The 14,286-nt window shown below is 38.4% G+C and overlaps 1 protein-coding gene across 1 annotated transcript; it reads right to left on the minus strand.

Moving 5' to 3' along the window:
* Nucleotides 1-2,457: 2,457 nt before the first annotated feature.
* Nucleotides 2,458-3,491, minus strand: LOC149166382 (uncharacterized). Its single transcript, XM_089431333.1, has one exon. The coding sequence runs from the start codon at nucleotides 3,020-3,022 to the stop codon at nucleotides 2,465-2,467; it is 558 nt and encodes a 185-aa protein (XP_089287459.1). The 5' UTR covers nucleotides 3,023-3,491; the 3' UTR covers nucleotides 2,458-2,464.
* Between the last annotated feature and the right edge of the window lie 10,795 nt (nucleotides 3,492-14,286).

Raw genomic sequence — 14,286 nt, forward strand, 5'->3', positions numbered from 1 at the left:
CCCTTGCAATTATGTTCAGCTTCAATTACACAGGCACACACAAAAATACAAAATAGTTCCATTTTAACCCTCAGTAGATTCAAAGTAGCTTTGTGAATTTGAATGATGAACCTTGGGGTCCACAAAAGAAGTGAGTTAAATTTTGGAAGGAAAATAATGCTAGAAACAAGATGTGACCTGATCATGATTTCTATTCTGTTATGATACCATTGTCAGGCCAGTGCTTTAAATTAAATTTAGATGATATGATTGCAGGGTTAAATTTTTCTTTTCTCCTTACCATAACACCCCTTATTTTTTGGCCAAGTCAGGGACTGATTTCCCCAATCTGCTGCTAAAATCTATTCATATCAGAACTGCACTTCTGGGTATATGGCTGAGAATTCTCTTATTTTTCCTGGGAGCCCAACTTGGGCCAGCAATAGTAAACTCCCACATTTTTACAGTGAGACCACAGCTCAGCTGACATGGCACTAAAGTTGGTACCAACTTATTATCAGATGCATCTCATGGAAAGTGAGTAATTGGAAAATAAATATGGTACATATGACCATAACCATGTACACGGGATAGTCCTTCCCATTAATATATACACTACTAAATAAATAAAAGATGAACACTTCTATTTGAATCTGGAAAAATGACTTCTAAATCAAAGTTTTATTGCATCAGATCATTGCTATAGCTAAGAAACAAAATGACAAATTCTTTTATTTGTCAGATCACCACACAATGCATGGACAATGGGCTATTTATATGTTTCAACCAAACTAACGGTATAAGCCATCAAGCCTTCCAAGATAAAATACGAGTTCATCAGCGAAATTTTGCATCCTGGATTTAGAAGGTAAGTTCGTAACTCAAGTCCAGATATTTCTCGTAGCTCAGAGAAGGATATTTTCTCAATTCAACACAAACAGAGACAGATGTAATTGTTATTACATAAATAAACAACAAACGTCAAGAACTCCCTCTGGAATCAACTTTACATTAGAAAATACCCACCCAAAAAAAGGTTTTTTAATTGTAAAACTGCAAAGTAAACTACACCTAAAGCTCAATGGAAAAATCTCGAATTGAATTTTTGTATATAAAATCTATGCTGAACCATCTCAAATTGAATTTTAGCATATACTATTTTATATTGAACCAGGCTTTTTTTTAATCCTTGAGAGAAAACTAACCAATAAATCAATGTTAAATTAATTTATTAAGGATAAAAAACTTGAAATGCATACCTCTCAACAAATAATACACAATTTATTAAGGATCAAAAACTTGAGATTCCTACCTCTCAACAACTAATAACACAATATATCCTGCCGGGCTAACATTGATCTATGCTAGTTTATTTACAATTGTTATTTAAATATACACCTTGATTGTTATTCAAATATACAGCCCTGTTTAACAGGATCTATGTTAGTTTATTATTATTTAAATATGAAGTAAAATAACTAATTCATCCCTGATATGGCTCTGTAATTCATCTTATTAAAATACCATCAAATCATCCCCAGACTGGCTTAGAGTAGTTTATTGTTATTCAAATATGACAAGTAAAATAAATAATTAATCCCTGCCAAGATATGGTTCTATTCTTCATTTTATTAAAATACCATCACATTATCACCAGACAGGCCTAGATTACCTCCTTTCTCTACGTGCAATAGCAAAATAAGATCTGGGCCTAGAGCACCTCCCTTATCTATATGCAATAACAAATTTAATAAGGAATAATACATCTTGATTAAGACAATACAGGTTCCAATTATTTTTAAAAGAAGCAGCATAAAGAAACTACAATGGAGATAATAAATGAATTATTGTCCATAATCTTCTCTTAATAGAAGAAGCATGCCAAAAGCCCTATCTAATATGTAATTTATGGAAATCTTTCAGCTGCTCTCTGCTTATGAGAGCATAGCTACAGAGTTTGGTACAGTGAATACATATTATAGCATCCAGACCACTAACCATGCAATTTCAAAACAATATATCTAAATTTTATCAGAGCAGCGGTTACAATACCTGGATTTCACACAAATAAAAGGTCCTTTATATTTCACAAAGAACAACATTTTTTGCAGAATTGGATGCAATTGCCGTGTCCAACAACAACATGCACAGGGCATGGAAACCCTGAAGACCTGTTTGGGACCATCAGGAAAAACTGAATAATTTCCACATCTGAAACAAACCCAAGCACATGACATTTCTGATTTACAAGCACAAATCCCCTTTAAATGCTGCAATTATCTCAAAAATAATTCAGGACTTCATATTGCAACTACCACCCACCAGTTATTATAGAAAATACTTTTCCCAAAGTAATAAAGCATTAGCCGACTTACCAGAACCAACCAATGCACATAATTTTTTTGTTTTAAAGGGGGGGCTTCTTACCAGTAAGTTCGCATAAACCCTAAGCCCAAAAACCCCGGTGATTAACCACCGTGCAGCTTCACTTGAAGGACCCGGCGCTCATATTTCTGCACAAAATTCGAGCGTTCATCTCGTTGACGGTATCAATAAGCCCTCCTAAGTCCACAGTTCCACCGGAGGCCTCGTTCTCCTTGTCTTTCTTCTCCTGGGGTTTAGCCTCTCTACGCTTAAACTCAGTTGCCTTCTCAAAGAAATTCCCGTAGATATACTCTGTCGTGTAGCCCTTCTCCTCATCATAGAGCATGATGTGACCGTGCCATTCCCAGACGCGGTAGCCGGGCTCTGGGTCCTCGTGGAACCCCACGCAAACCTGGTGCTCGCCAATGGTGACGGCCTGGCCGGAGTTCGCCTTCAGTTTATCAGTGTCCCCGCTGGATATAATCTGAACGATATTCTTCTCCAGCTTCGCCTCCTCTCTCTCCAATGGGCTCTTGCTCTCGTCCGCGATGATGCGATCATACGAGTTGGATAGGAAGGTATTGGTGTCCAGAAAAGGGCTGCGCATATTTAGCCGACTCATCATGGTGCTCACAACCAGGCTTTCGAAAGAGTTTTTGGTGGAATACTGGTTCGCCATTTTCCCTCCGATGGCTGATATCCACTCTCCAAGACTTCCTTCCGATGGATATCAATATATAAATTGCAATGGCCAGGCATATGTGGGCTCTCAAGGAATTTAACAGCTTGGGGATTGGAGGAAACCAAAGGGAAAAGGGCGAAAGCAATAAATTTCCTTTGCCTTTATCGCCATCAGAGTATCAGTGTTTATCTTCATGCCTGACAGTTAAACCCCAAAATTAGCATCCTTCAAGTTCATATCCTCTGGCAGCATTTAACAGCTTGGGGATTGGAGGAAACCAAAGGGAAAAGTGCGAAAGCAATAAATTACCAGGAAGCACAGGCATGGCGCAAGATGCCACGGGCTTGGGACTCTTCTTGACCTTGACGAGACACATACGGCAATTTTCGGCGATAGAGAGGCGGGAATGATAGCAGAAGCGAGGGACAGGCGCGAATGATAGCAGAAGCGAGGGATATCGACCCCCGCTAGGCACCGATAACAAAAATGCCGACCATTCCGCCTGAAGGATGAAGACCATAACAGAAATGATTGAACAATTTCCCATTGAATGTGGACGCCAGGTGTCAGTCTCAGAAACAAAAGGACGACGAAAGTTTCTTTCAAAGGAAGGCCTATCGGCCTAATAATAATCGATTCCTTTCTACTCGTGTTTTGAATTTCTGGAATTTTTATATAAGAAGTCCCATTTTAACGAAAGCTCACCTAAGGGGGAGTCTCCCTAAGCACACTAGCATTTCCTCAGCTCTTGTTGTTGCTACTTGAAGTCTTTTTGCTGAAGTAAAATGCAGTGGCATAGATTATCTTGTGTTCTATGTTCCCAATCCCAGTTTTCATAAATATTGTTTTTCCATTGTTTGCAGAGTTGGTATCTATGTTCTAACAAGACTGATTTGAACACTTTAAGTCAACGTAGAGTGTTACGTTGGTATCAGAGCTCCCCCTACATAAATAAATCTCACAATCTGGAAGATGCAAGTGGAATTGGAAAACCATCTCGGTAATTGGCTAGTCCTCTGTGCTTTTATTCAAGTTACTCTAATATGTTACCTGGTACAATTATGTTTTGTTCTAGCTCCTTGAATCTCTTGGCTGTATTGACTAAGTTGTTATTTGCAGCATCATGGTAGTTCACTGTGCACTTAATTTGAATTCCTCTTACTTAGGATGCACTCTTTCATTCATTTCATTTGCTTTATTGATACAGCCATATCTAGATTAAATCTCAACCACTTAAAGATTAATATCCAAAACTTACCCTTGATATTGACTGTCCATGGACAACCCAAGAGGGATTCCTTTCTGTGCTAATTGTCTCGAGCAACCCAAGAGGGATTCCTTTCTGTGCTAATTGTCTCGGGTAACCCAAGAGGGATTCCTTTCTGTGGATTCCTTTCTGTGGTAATCTTTGAAATGCATGGCAGCAAATAGCATTTAGGGACACAGTGCCCAACGCATCCATGAACCAACAAACACTTAACCAACTTGGAATTGCATCTGTGTCCATTGCTGAAGTCAGTTGCAACCTCTATAAGAGTAGCTTCTGACCATGCTCACTTTATCAGTTGCGCTTCCACTTGCGCCTTTAGTTAAAAGAGACACTTCCGCTGAGCCTGCGATAGAACCATTTCAGTGCACCATATAGTGTTACATCCAGTACCGTAGCACTTAATCTAAAGGAACCCTTATCTGCTGTTCATATCTTGGGCCCGCAAAATCGGACCTCGGTATTCTCTATGCCAAGCTCCTCACTATGGTATGTCACCCCCGGTATAAACGAATCAAGGGCGATCTTAGAAGCATACAATTTAGTAGGATAAAGAAATCATGTTTGAAGCCACACTTGGGTATGAACTACCACCACTCTACTGACCCCTTGATATTGTACTAGCACTGAAACTACTAGTACTTCCTCCTACTACTGCACCAGGCTGACTACAACGGCTAGAATAATGATTGTACCAAGGCAAATAGAAAGCAAAACCAGAAAAAGAAAGTACCATATGACTTATGGATGTTAGAGTGGTCAACACTGGGCTAGCTCTGTGGTTTCCTGACATTACCTCTTCGACAACAGGGGTTCAGAATCTCGGCTTCCTTCATTATCAAGAAGCAGACAGTTTAGTAGGCTAAAGATTCAATCAGGATTGCCTTACAGTTCTCGATGATAGATTTTTACTGATGAACAGTAGTTTCATGTTCTAACTCTAACCAGGGCACTATGCTTTGCTAATCATAGCACTATGTTTTTATACACCTATAGGGTGTTATAATATATTCTTTTGGTTCTTTGGACTTCTTTGGAGAGAAAATCTCGTCTGAAGTTCTTTAGTGCAGTGTGTTACTATCACTGGTCTACTCTCAACATACAGATGGAAACTTCCCTTCTGTAGATTTGCAACTTGAGGTCACATTGTTCTCCACTGTTCTTTATGGGTTTGAGGTGTGAGGGCCTTGCCTTTGAGACAAACTATGCCAAGATATAGAGTGTAGAGACCCATATGCTTCTGCATGATCAAGAGAAATAAAACAATTCTGCATGCCATTGTTCAGGTAGAGTTTGTGACCCATTCACTCTGGCTTGAGACCATTTTTAGATTAGTCTAGCTGTTGCATCATATTTGCTATATCTTTGACACAATATTTAGTAGGGAGTGTTATCCATACTTTGCTTTTTATACCTATTAGGCCATAGCCTCGAATAGAGACCCATTGATTGGCTTCATCGTTGAAAGCAAACTCGAATAGACCCATTGATTAGCTCCATCATTGATGCTTTCAGAGGTTTCAGACCATCGTCAGTCAATTGGCATCTTGGTGGATAGCTTTCACATATACAGGCAGGATGTCTAGGCCTGACTTGACCTACCAAGTGGGTTAAAGGGCAAAATGGCCTTTTTTTAGAGATTGTTCCCTCATATGGTATGAGGTATTCAACCTGGATTCTCGATTGATCTATCAGTCACAGTGTATGGTCTCTCCATTTGAGCTACAAGGTGTGGGTCTTTGTTCCGTTGGTAGTTCAAGGGCTGCCCTCCAAAGTTCACCATGCCAAATGGAAGTAGTCAGATAGTTTGTGCCCCTTTTTTCATCGTTTAAAATCCTTGGAGCATCTTTTAAGGGATTGTAGATTTTATAGATCATGCTGGAGGTTGGTGCAGGACTGGCATTTTGTTCTGCTTCGTGGGCAGCTTGATTCGTGCACACAGTTTCATTGGTGTGCAGGTCTTCTTGGGGTTTTTCGGTGCTTGGTTTCATGCTTTCAGGGGTTTGGGACTGTATTTAGATTTCAGCTTTGATCCACAATCTAGAAGCTTCAATGCAAGTATGCTTGAGGTCAATTTTGTCAATTATTTTTTTCACTTCTTGCGAAAAGAAGTAGGTATGAAATTATTTGTCAAAGGATACCTCCTAATAAAGGATGCCAAAGAGCTTATTGCTATCACGTACTGAGGTTATTGCTGCCTTAGTTTCTCTCAGGAAGAGGATATGATTCATGTATGTATACACTCTTTTCTTTTGATTGGTTTTTCTGTTTCAGATACTAAGTACAATAGAGCAAAATTTTATCACTCCTTGTGGACTTCCACTAATGAGGCAAGGTAATTTGCCTATTCTCGATTCTACACTACATATTAACAATGTAAAGCCCATTGCACAGTTTGTATAATAAATTTGCAATTTTTGGATTTTACACTACATATTAACAATTTTGGAGGAAGTACTCTATTTTATTCCATTTTATTATATTTGTCAATCAAGCCATAAAATCCTGTTGGGCACTAGGACTTCTATTGTTGGAAAAGTAACTAGAGTTATCTGAATGATTATGGGCAAAATCTTGAGTAACTGAATTGGGATAATAACAGAATCAGGGTGAAAATGTTGATGTTTAATATATCATGGGAACTCTGGCTTCTGATTACTGCCCTCAAAATCAAAATCTTCTAGAAAGTTTGGCTAACAATTTGTATCAACGTTTTATGGATACAGGGATCCCGATCTGGTTAAAAGAATTGGAGCTGCCATAGCTCTGGAAGTTCGATCTACTGGCATTCAATACACATTTTCTCCATGTGTTGTTGTAAGACTCTGGCATGGAAGTGCTCGATGGAAGTTCATTCAAAAATGAGAGTCAAGTTTTCACTGTTTAGAATGTCTTGTTTGATGCGAGCAGGTTTGCAGGATCTTTACAAAGGGGGTGCCGTATGTGGCTGGACAGTAAGTTTCAGACTTTTTGTTTTATCCCTACTTAGAACATAAATTTCTTTGATCAATCAATTGTACCACAGTTTTCTATATAATTGGACATTAAGTTGCAAACCTTTTGCTTTATCCATGCTTAGAATATGAATTTCTTTGATCAACCAATTGTACCACAGTTTCCTGAAATAGTTTTCTAACCATGTGATTTATTGATGTTTGTCAGGTCAAATATTGTAGCGTGTGCTAAGCACTTTGTGGGCGATGGTGGAACAACCCAGGGTGTCGATGAGAATAACACTGTCAGCAATTATAAACAATTAGTCAACATCCACATGACCCCCTATTTCGATGCCATTGCCAAAGGAGTCTCCACCGTTATGGTTTCTTACTCTAGTTGGAATGGACAGAAGATGCACGCTAACCGTTTTCTCATTTCTCATGTTCTAAAAAAGCAACTTAGCTAATAGAATTCCCAAATCTATAATAGAATTCCCAAATCTATTTTATATCGTATTGCATATTGTAGATTAGTAGATTGATCTGAAATTTAATTTTCATTACTGGTTAAAATCATGTACATACTTTTATGACAAATCAACTTTCCTCAGAAGCATCAATTAGTTAAAAAACAAATGGAAGCCATTAGAATTCTCTGTATTTCAAATATCGGACTAAATCAGATTTGGGCGTCTTAATGTATTTGAATTCTATTTCCTGTGCTTCAAAAGATTTGTAGGCTCCAAGCTGTGATATATATCTAGTGCTTTAAGCAAAGACCGGTTTTCAGTATACCTAGCCTCGTTTCTCTGGTTTGAAGCGATGCAATTGGGAGTGGAGTCCCATTAATATTCTATAATTGCACTTCAAATCTAAACTCCTAATGAATTCTGAGTGCAGGCATTGAGGGTGTCTTCAGTCTCATATATCACTGCGTGGTTCATTATATTATTTTCAAATGTTTGTTAGGATCCCCATTCAGCTTAATAACAACGAATGTAAACACATAATTTAGGAAATTTTAAGGTGTAAATTTCAGTCTTAAATTAATTTTGTATTTTCTAAAATGATTTGACTAGGATAAAAATATTTTACATTAAAAATTTCCAAATCTTTTTAAAAGCTATATAAAATCCTTAAGAATTCTAATTTTTCTAAAAACTACATGATCAAACATGTTATTATTAGTATTTTAAAAATTAATATTCATAAATTTGGAATTAACTTATATCTATGCTAATAGACTTGCCAGCTTGAAGCATTGGCTTCTTTGAAAGCTGAAATTCAAAGCCTTTCACACATTCATTTGATTCCTTAACCAGAAAACCAAATCCAGGTATTTGGCAATGTATCTACCATATACTTTTCATTTCAGTGGCTTGTTAACATACTTGCTATAGGGGTGCAGAGCGGGGTATAGAAAATATAATTGGATCCTGCTATACGGGTGCAGGGTGGGTTATAGAAAATATGATTGGATCCTGATGTGGTTTTCCTATTTCATAACCATAGAAGGAAAAAACTATAAAGACACTTGTATCTGGTTGATGTATAGAAATTGCATCAGATACATGAATTGTCAGCACTGTGTGCATATATTTGCAGGGCAATGATAAAGGCACTCAGTACAAATCTGGCATATATTACTATTCAGCTGATCAAGAAAGAGCTGCACGGGAATCAATGGAAAGGCACCAAAGGCCACTGCATAAAGAGATCGTGATAGAGATCCTGCCAGCGAAGAAGTTTTACAGAGCAGAAGAGTATCATCAACAATACCTGGAAAAGAGATCAGCTGGTGCCAAACAATCTGGGGCCAAAGGATGCAATGATCCAATTCGATGTTATGGTTGAATAGTGACTCGATCAAATTAACTGGACTTCTCTCAAAATTAAAGTATTTGTATCTTCTTGTTTAGTTCAGCTAGATATTACAACAGAGTGTTGTATAGGGGAATAGGGGAGTATTATGGTGGTGGAAATTTTGCGTCATGCCTCAACCATCCATCTTGGATAGTGTCATCCGATTTCAAGCTCTTAAAGATGATTTTGATTTCAAGCTAGTAAAGCTCATGGCTCAAGTATAACTCTATACTTATCTTTATTTGTAATCCTGCTGTCAAAATAAGTTTAGCTTATCTAGTTAACTATGTTGTTAAATGTCATTTGGATTTTACTTGAAAGAAACAGAGGAAGAGATGAATTGTTTCTGTTCTCTGCATATTTATTGATATAATTTGATTCTCTTCAAAAGAAACTTTATGAACAATGATAGTTAATAGTTCATAACTTTAGGACTATTATCTTCTCTCAGGAAATATGGTTTCTAAGAAAGAGTACAATGTACTTATATTCTACTCTTGTACAGAAGGAATTCCTATTAGACATTGGAAGACTGTTTGTGGGACATGGAGTTAGACTTACTTGTTTTACTGTATGTTTTTGAACTTGATTAAATATGCCATTAGAAGACTGTTTGTGGGATATGGAATTGGACTGTTTTCATTTTTTGGATGCAAGAATTGACAGTATTTTCTCTTAGCATCATGCCCTTGGGCAGGGACTTGTTACTCGCAACCCATCTTGTTAAAATATCAATCCACAGTCCAAGCGTATTTTACCAAAAAGGGTAAAACATAAACAAAACAAGAGACATGACTGCATGGTGAATAGAACAAGAAATAGGACTCAAGGTTTCTGGCGAATTATAAGCGTAAATCACCTCAGTGACGGCGTACATTACCACTATAAAATTGAGTTTTGGAGATACAAAACCTAATTTACTAGAAATAGGAAACATAAACATAACTAGAAACAAAACAAAACTAGAATCGTGACTATAGAATTTTAACGGATAAGCAACTTGAACCCACCCATCTCCCTGAATATATCATGCACTTAAAGACTGGTGGTGTTGTAGAAGTGTAATCCCAACAGAGGAATGGAAATGATAATAGGAACAAGAACTGAATGGAAAAGAGGTATACTAGTCACGCCTCTACTGACATTGATCTGAACAATGTTGCATGTCATTAAATGGGTATGTAGCACAGGGTAGAGAAGTCCATCGGTCAGGGGTAGACCTAATCTTCCATTCATTTCCCATCGTAGTTTTAACAAAAATTTACTTGGGAATATCGACATCCAACCTAAACCGTTCTATTGAATGACATGCAAGCTATTAGTTATTTCAAAAGTGAAAAACTCTACATAAGCCACCAATAAGGCATTGGTTCACTAGTGAGGTCAGCAGAGTTTAACCCAACCACCAGGCTTTACTATCACTGTTGTCCATGCCACCTAAATGGCATAACAGAAAAGCACCGGGCGATTTTGGTAGAAAAATTACCATCCAGACTTATCACCTAAACCAACGGAAGTCACTCATGGGCAAGTTTCTTGCATTAATTCTTATAATTAAACAATAAAAATAAAATGTAGTTACCTACCTCTTGAGTGGGTTTAGTATCCTCTGGAAACCTCTCCTCTGGCACAGAGCCTCGATCCTGCTTGTCTTAGCTCACATCCATTTCCTCGGCATCTGATTTCATTGCTCCGGAACTCTCGGAACCCTGTGGTACAAGCAAATCTGAGGCCTTTTTTGTGTCTCTGACATTTATAGGGACGACTGGATCATCACAATCCACCTGTGGCAGAGCATCTAGATGGTGACCTCCTACAGTCTTGGGACATTTTATTTCCTCGTCTTAATCAACGCATTTTTGCTCTCTTTTCTGCTTAATTTCTTCACTGATTTCAGGGTCGGAAAGACACCTATCGCTTCTTTGGCACATAACACATACCTTCGGCTCCATCTTCCTCTGCGGAATCTTGTACATACAGCCTCTTGAGTGCCTCTTGCACTTGTCTAGAAGTATTTTAAAGTTGCAAAGAGTGATGGAGGCTTGGGGATGGGCCATCGCACAGGAGTGTGGGGAACCTTGTGCAGATCCCTTCGTAGAATGAAACCACCACGATTGGAGGCACCTAGAATCCAATTTCTTGTATTCAACCAAATGTATCAAATCAAACCTGCGACAACATGGCCGCGACCTTCCTCTTTCTTCCCTTGCAAAAACCCTGCAACGTGAGGGAAATGAATAAATTTTGATCTTTGAGAAACATAATGGGATGATATGGCGACCTTCCTCCCTGGAACGCGAGGGAAATGAAAAAATTTTTATATTTGAAAAACCCTGGAACGCGAGGGAAATGAACAAGTTTTGATATTTGAAAAGCAGAAATGCCGTGAAACCTTGAATGGAACTTAAATGAAATGCTATTGTGTTTTTCAATTGGAATTAAATGAAATGTGTAAGTGTTTTTTTTGGCTTAATGGGGGAGGTATTGCTTATGGTAAAGAATTTTATGCAGGAAAAATTATTTGAGGGGATTTTAGTTGAATTGGAATTAAATGAAATGTGTAAGTGTTTTTTTTTTAGTTAATGGGGAGGTATTGTTTATGGTAAAGAATTCTATGTAGGAAAAATTATTTGAGGGGATTTTGGTTGATTTTTTAATGTAATCATGTTACATTAAAGGTGAATTATGGTGACATAAAAACAAGTTGTGTGTGGTCAAAAAGTGCAATGAAGTCGTAATATTATAAGATTAATGATTATTTCTAATAAAATGTTTGGTTTAGTAAGGTTAACTAATCTATGGAGATGCTCCAATATTAGATAAGAAATTGTAGATAGAACAGAAATCAAATGGAAATAAGGAATTTGTCTAGAGAATATCAGATAGAAGAATCCGAGAGGAATTTCCATGGCGGTCTAACCCTAGGGTTTTTTCTGGTGCGAAGATGGGTTTTCACCTACACCCGAGAGCGATAACAGCGTGAGAGAATGGTCACAACGCTAGCAAACAAGGGTCAATACACCTGGTTTATATTTATCTGCGGTGGTTTGGCAACTTATGGTCTCGCGGGTTTTCTCGGTCAACTAGTAAGGGGATCAAACAGTGGAGGTGAACGTTTTGTTCGGTTGGGCCAATGTCTCTCGGAGGGTGTTGTGCACAGCATCACATGGGGATAGTATAACAGAGTACATGTGAACATCATTTTATATCGATGAGGAACTTGTGGATTATTCTTCTCATTCTATGGAGGCTTCCCAAATTTGGGTTGAGGGGCCACATCAACACCAAACTGGGGTTTCACCGGCGATACACCATGAACTGGAAATCCAGGTCAATGCATTTACGTCAGAGATGGATGATGTGAAGGTTTCCCTAAATTCCCTAGGGTTTTCCCACCCGGGCTCGATGGTAAATCCAAACTTTCTTCAACTGCAGGAGGACCAGGCTCAACCGGTCCTGAATATCCCATCACCATCGGAGTTACAGTATTGGGAACTCGAACAACAAGGTCTCGCAACAAATGTACAGGGGGCGTCTTATGTGGTGGTTGAGGGCACGAGCGTTCATGGAACTAATACATATGGCGTCGTAAATACTGGGAATAATGTACCATGCTCACTAGGAGCAGACCCCCAAGGCTAGCAGCCTGCTCATGTGGCTCGCACTTCAGGACATTTTGATGGCATCACTCGTCAGGAACCTTGTATTGAGGATACTAGAGCAGCGGATTCGAATGAGTATGAGTCAGCAGAGGACGAACAACACCCAATAGACCACGCATAGAGAACGGGGGGGAAGAAAAAAACAAAATGCACCAAGGTGCATGAGAAGGGACGTCTATTGGTATTCAGAGAAGGTATTAGTATGGCCCAACAAGCTAGACAACTTCAAATTGTATGTCCCTTTCCAAAAGGGGCTTCCTCCTAACGGCCATCTAAGAACTCTAACCACAATTGGAGGGATCTTAAGGAGAGAAGGGGATCTAAAAATTCAACTAGACAGGGAAGAGACAACCCACAACATCCTAATACATTGAACAATAAATCTTAATGCATTCAGAGCATATTATTTTGGATTAAATATTCCTCTACACGTTTCACTATAGAAGTAGATATGTCCCTCTAAAGTTGATCTAGTGTCTACTAGTAGATCTGTGCTTGAGGTTGATTGCTACCTTGTTCCATGAATTAGGATAAACTTTGGGTCCTCTTTTAGTAGACACTCAAGCAACTTTGGAGGGACATATCTGCTTCTATAATGAAATGCATAGAGGAATCTTTAATCCAAAACAATATAATCCAAATGCATTAGAATTTATTTCTTAATGCATTTATCTATGTTCAATATCATCTTTCTATTCATCGTGGTACTCACAACTTTGAGCCCAAGAACTAGCATGAGGATAGGGGATATCGGTTGAGCCATATATAGGGGATATTGACCTACAATGTGGATAGCATAGGAGGAAGACATCTAGCAATTAGGTCAATTTTGAATAATGGTTTTGGCATATGACCATTATTAGCTTAGTGAGAATAAATTAGATGATGTGGGAAATGTGTGGGTTAACCCAATTCATTGTGTGCACTAATAAGTCTTGATTGTGGTTTGATGATTTGTCATCATGGTTAAGTAGAGATCTATGCTTAAACACAATTGTGGAGCTCAATGCTAGTGTATGAATTATGGTGCATGTACTAAAATAACTCTGGATAGAGAGATAGAAAGAGGGAGTGAGAGGGATAAAGATATGTATAGAGGGAGAGAGAGAGAGATAAAGATATAAAGAGAGAGTGGGCATGAAAGAGTAGTAGATAAAGAGAGAAGCAGAGGAAGGGAGAAGGAGAGAGGGAGTGAGGGAGAGAGAGGGAGAGGGAGGTAGCGAGAGATCTAGAGAGTGGGAAAGCGTGGGAGAGAGAGGGAGAGTGAGAAGGATACGGTTCTCAGATATATTTGAGGTCATTAGGTCATATCAGATATATCATATTCTTTGGGCCACTCACATAAGTGTATCTTCCATCTTTGTTTGGCCTCCAATACCTCCATTACACAACAATACTCTTTTCCAAAAGATTCGAGAGAGAATGACCATAGGTAGAAATATCACCAGTCATCCAACCCGTGAAAGGTATATTTTTAATGACATTAAAATTAAAAATTAAATGCTCGAATAAACTTTGAACCAAAGCCTTATT

The sequence above is a fragment of the Pinus tabuliformis genome, chromosome 5_1 (genome assembly GCF_031772625.1).
Source record: "Pinus tabuliformis cultivar Carrire ecotype Pingquan chromosome 5_1, CPIR1, whole genome shotgun sequence".
NCBI lineage: Eukaryota > Viridiplantae > Streptophyta > Pinopsida > Pinales > Pinaceae > Pinus > Pinus tabuliformis.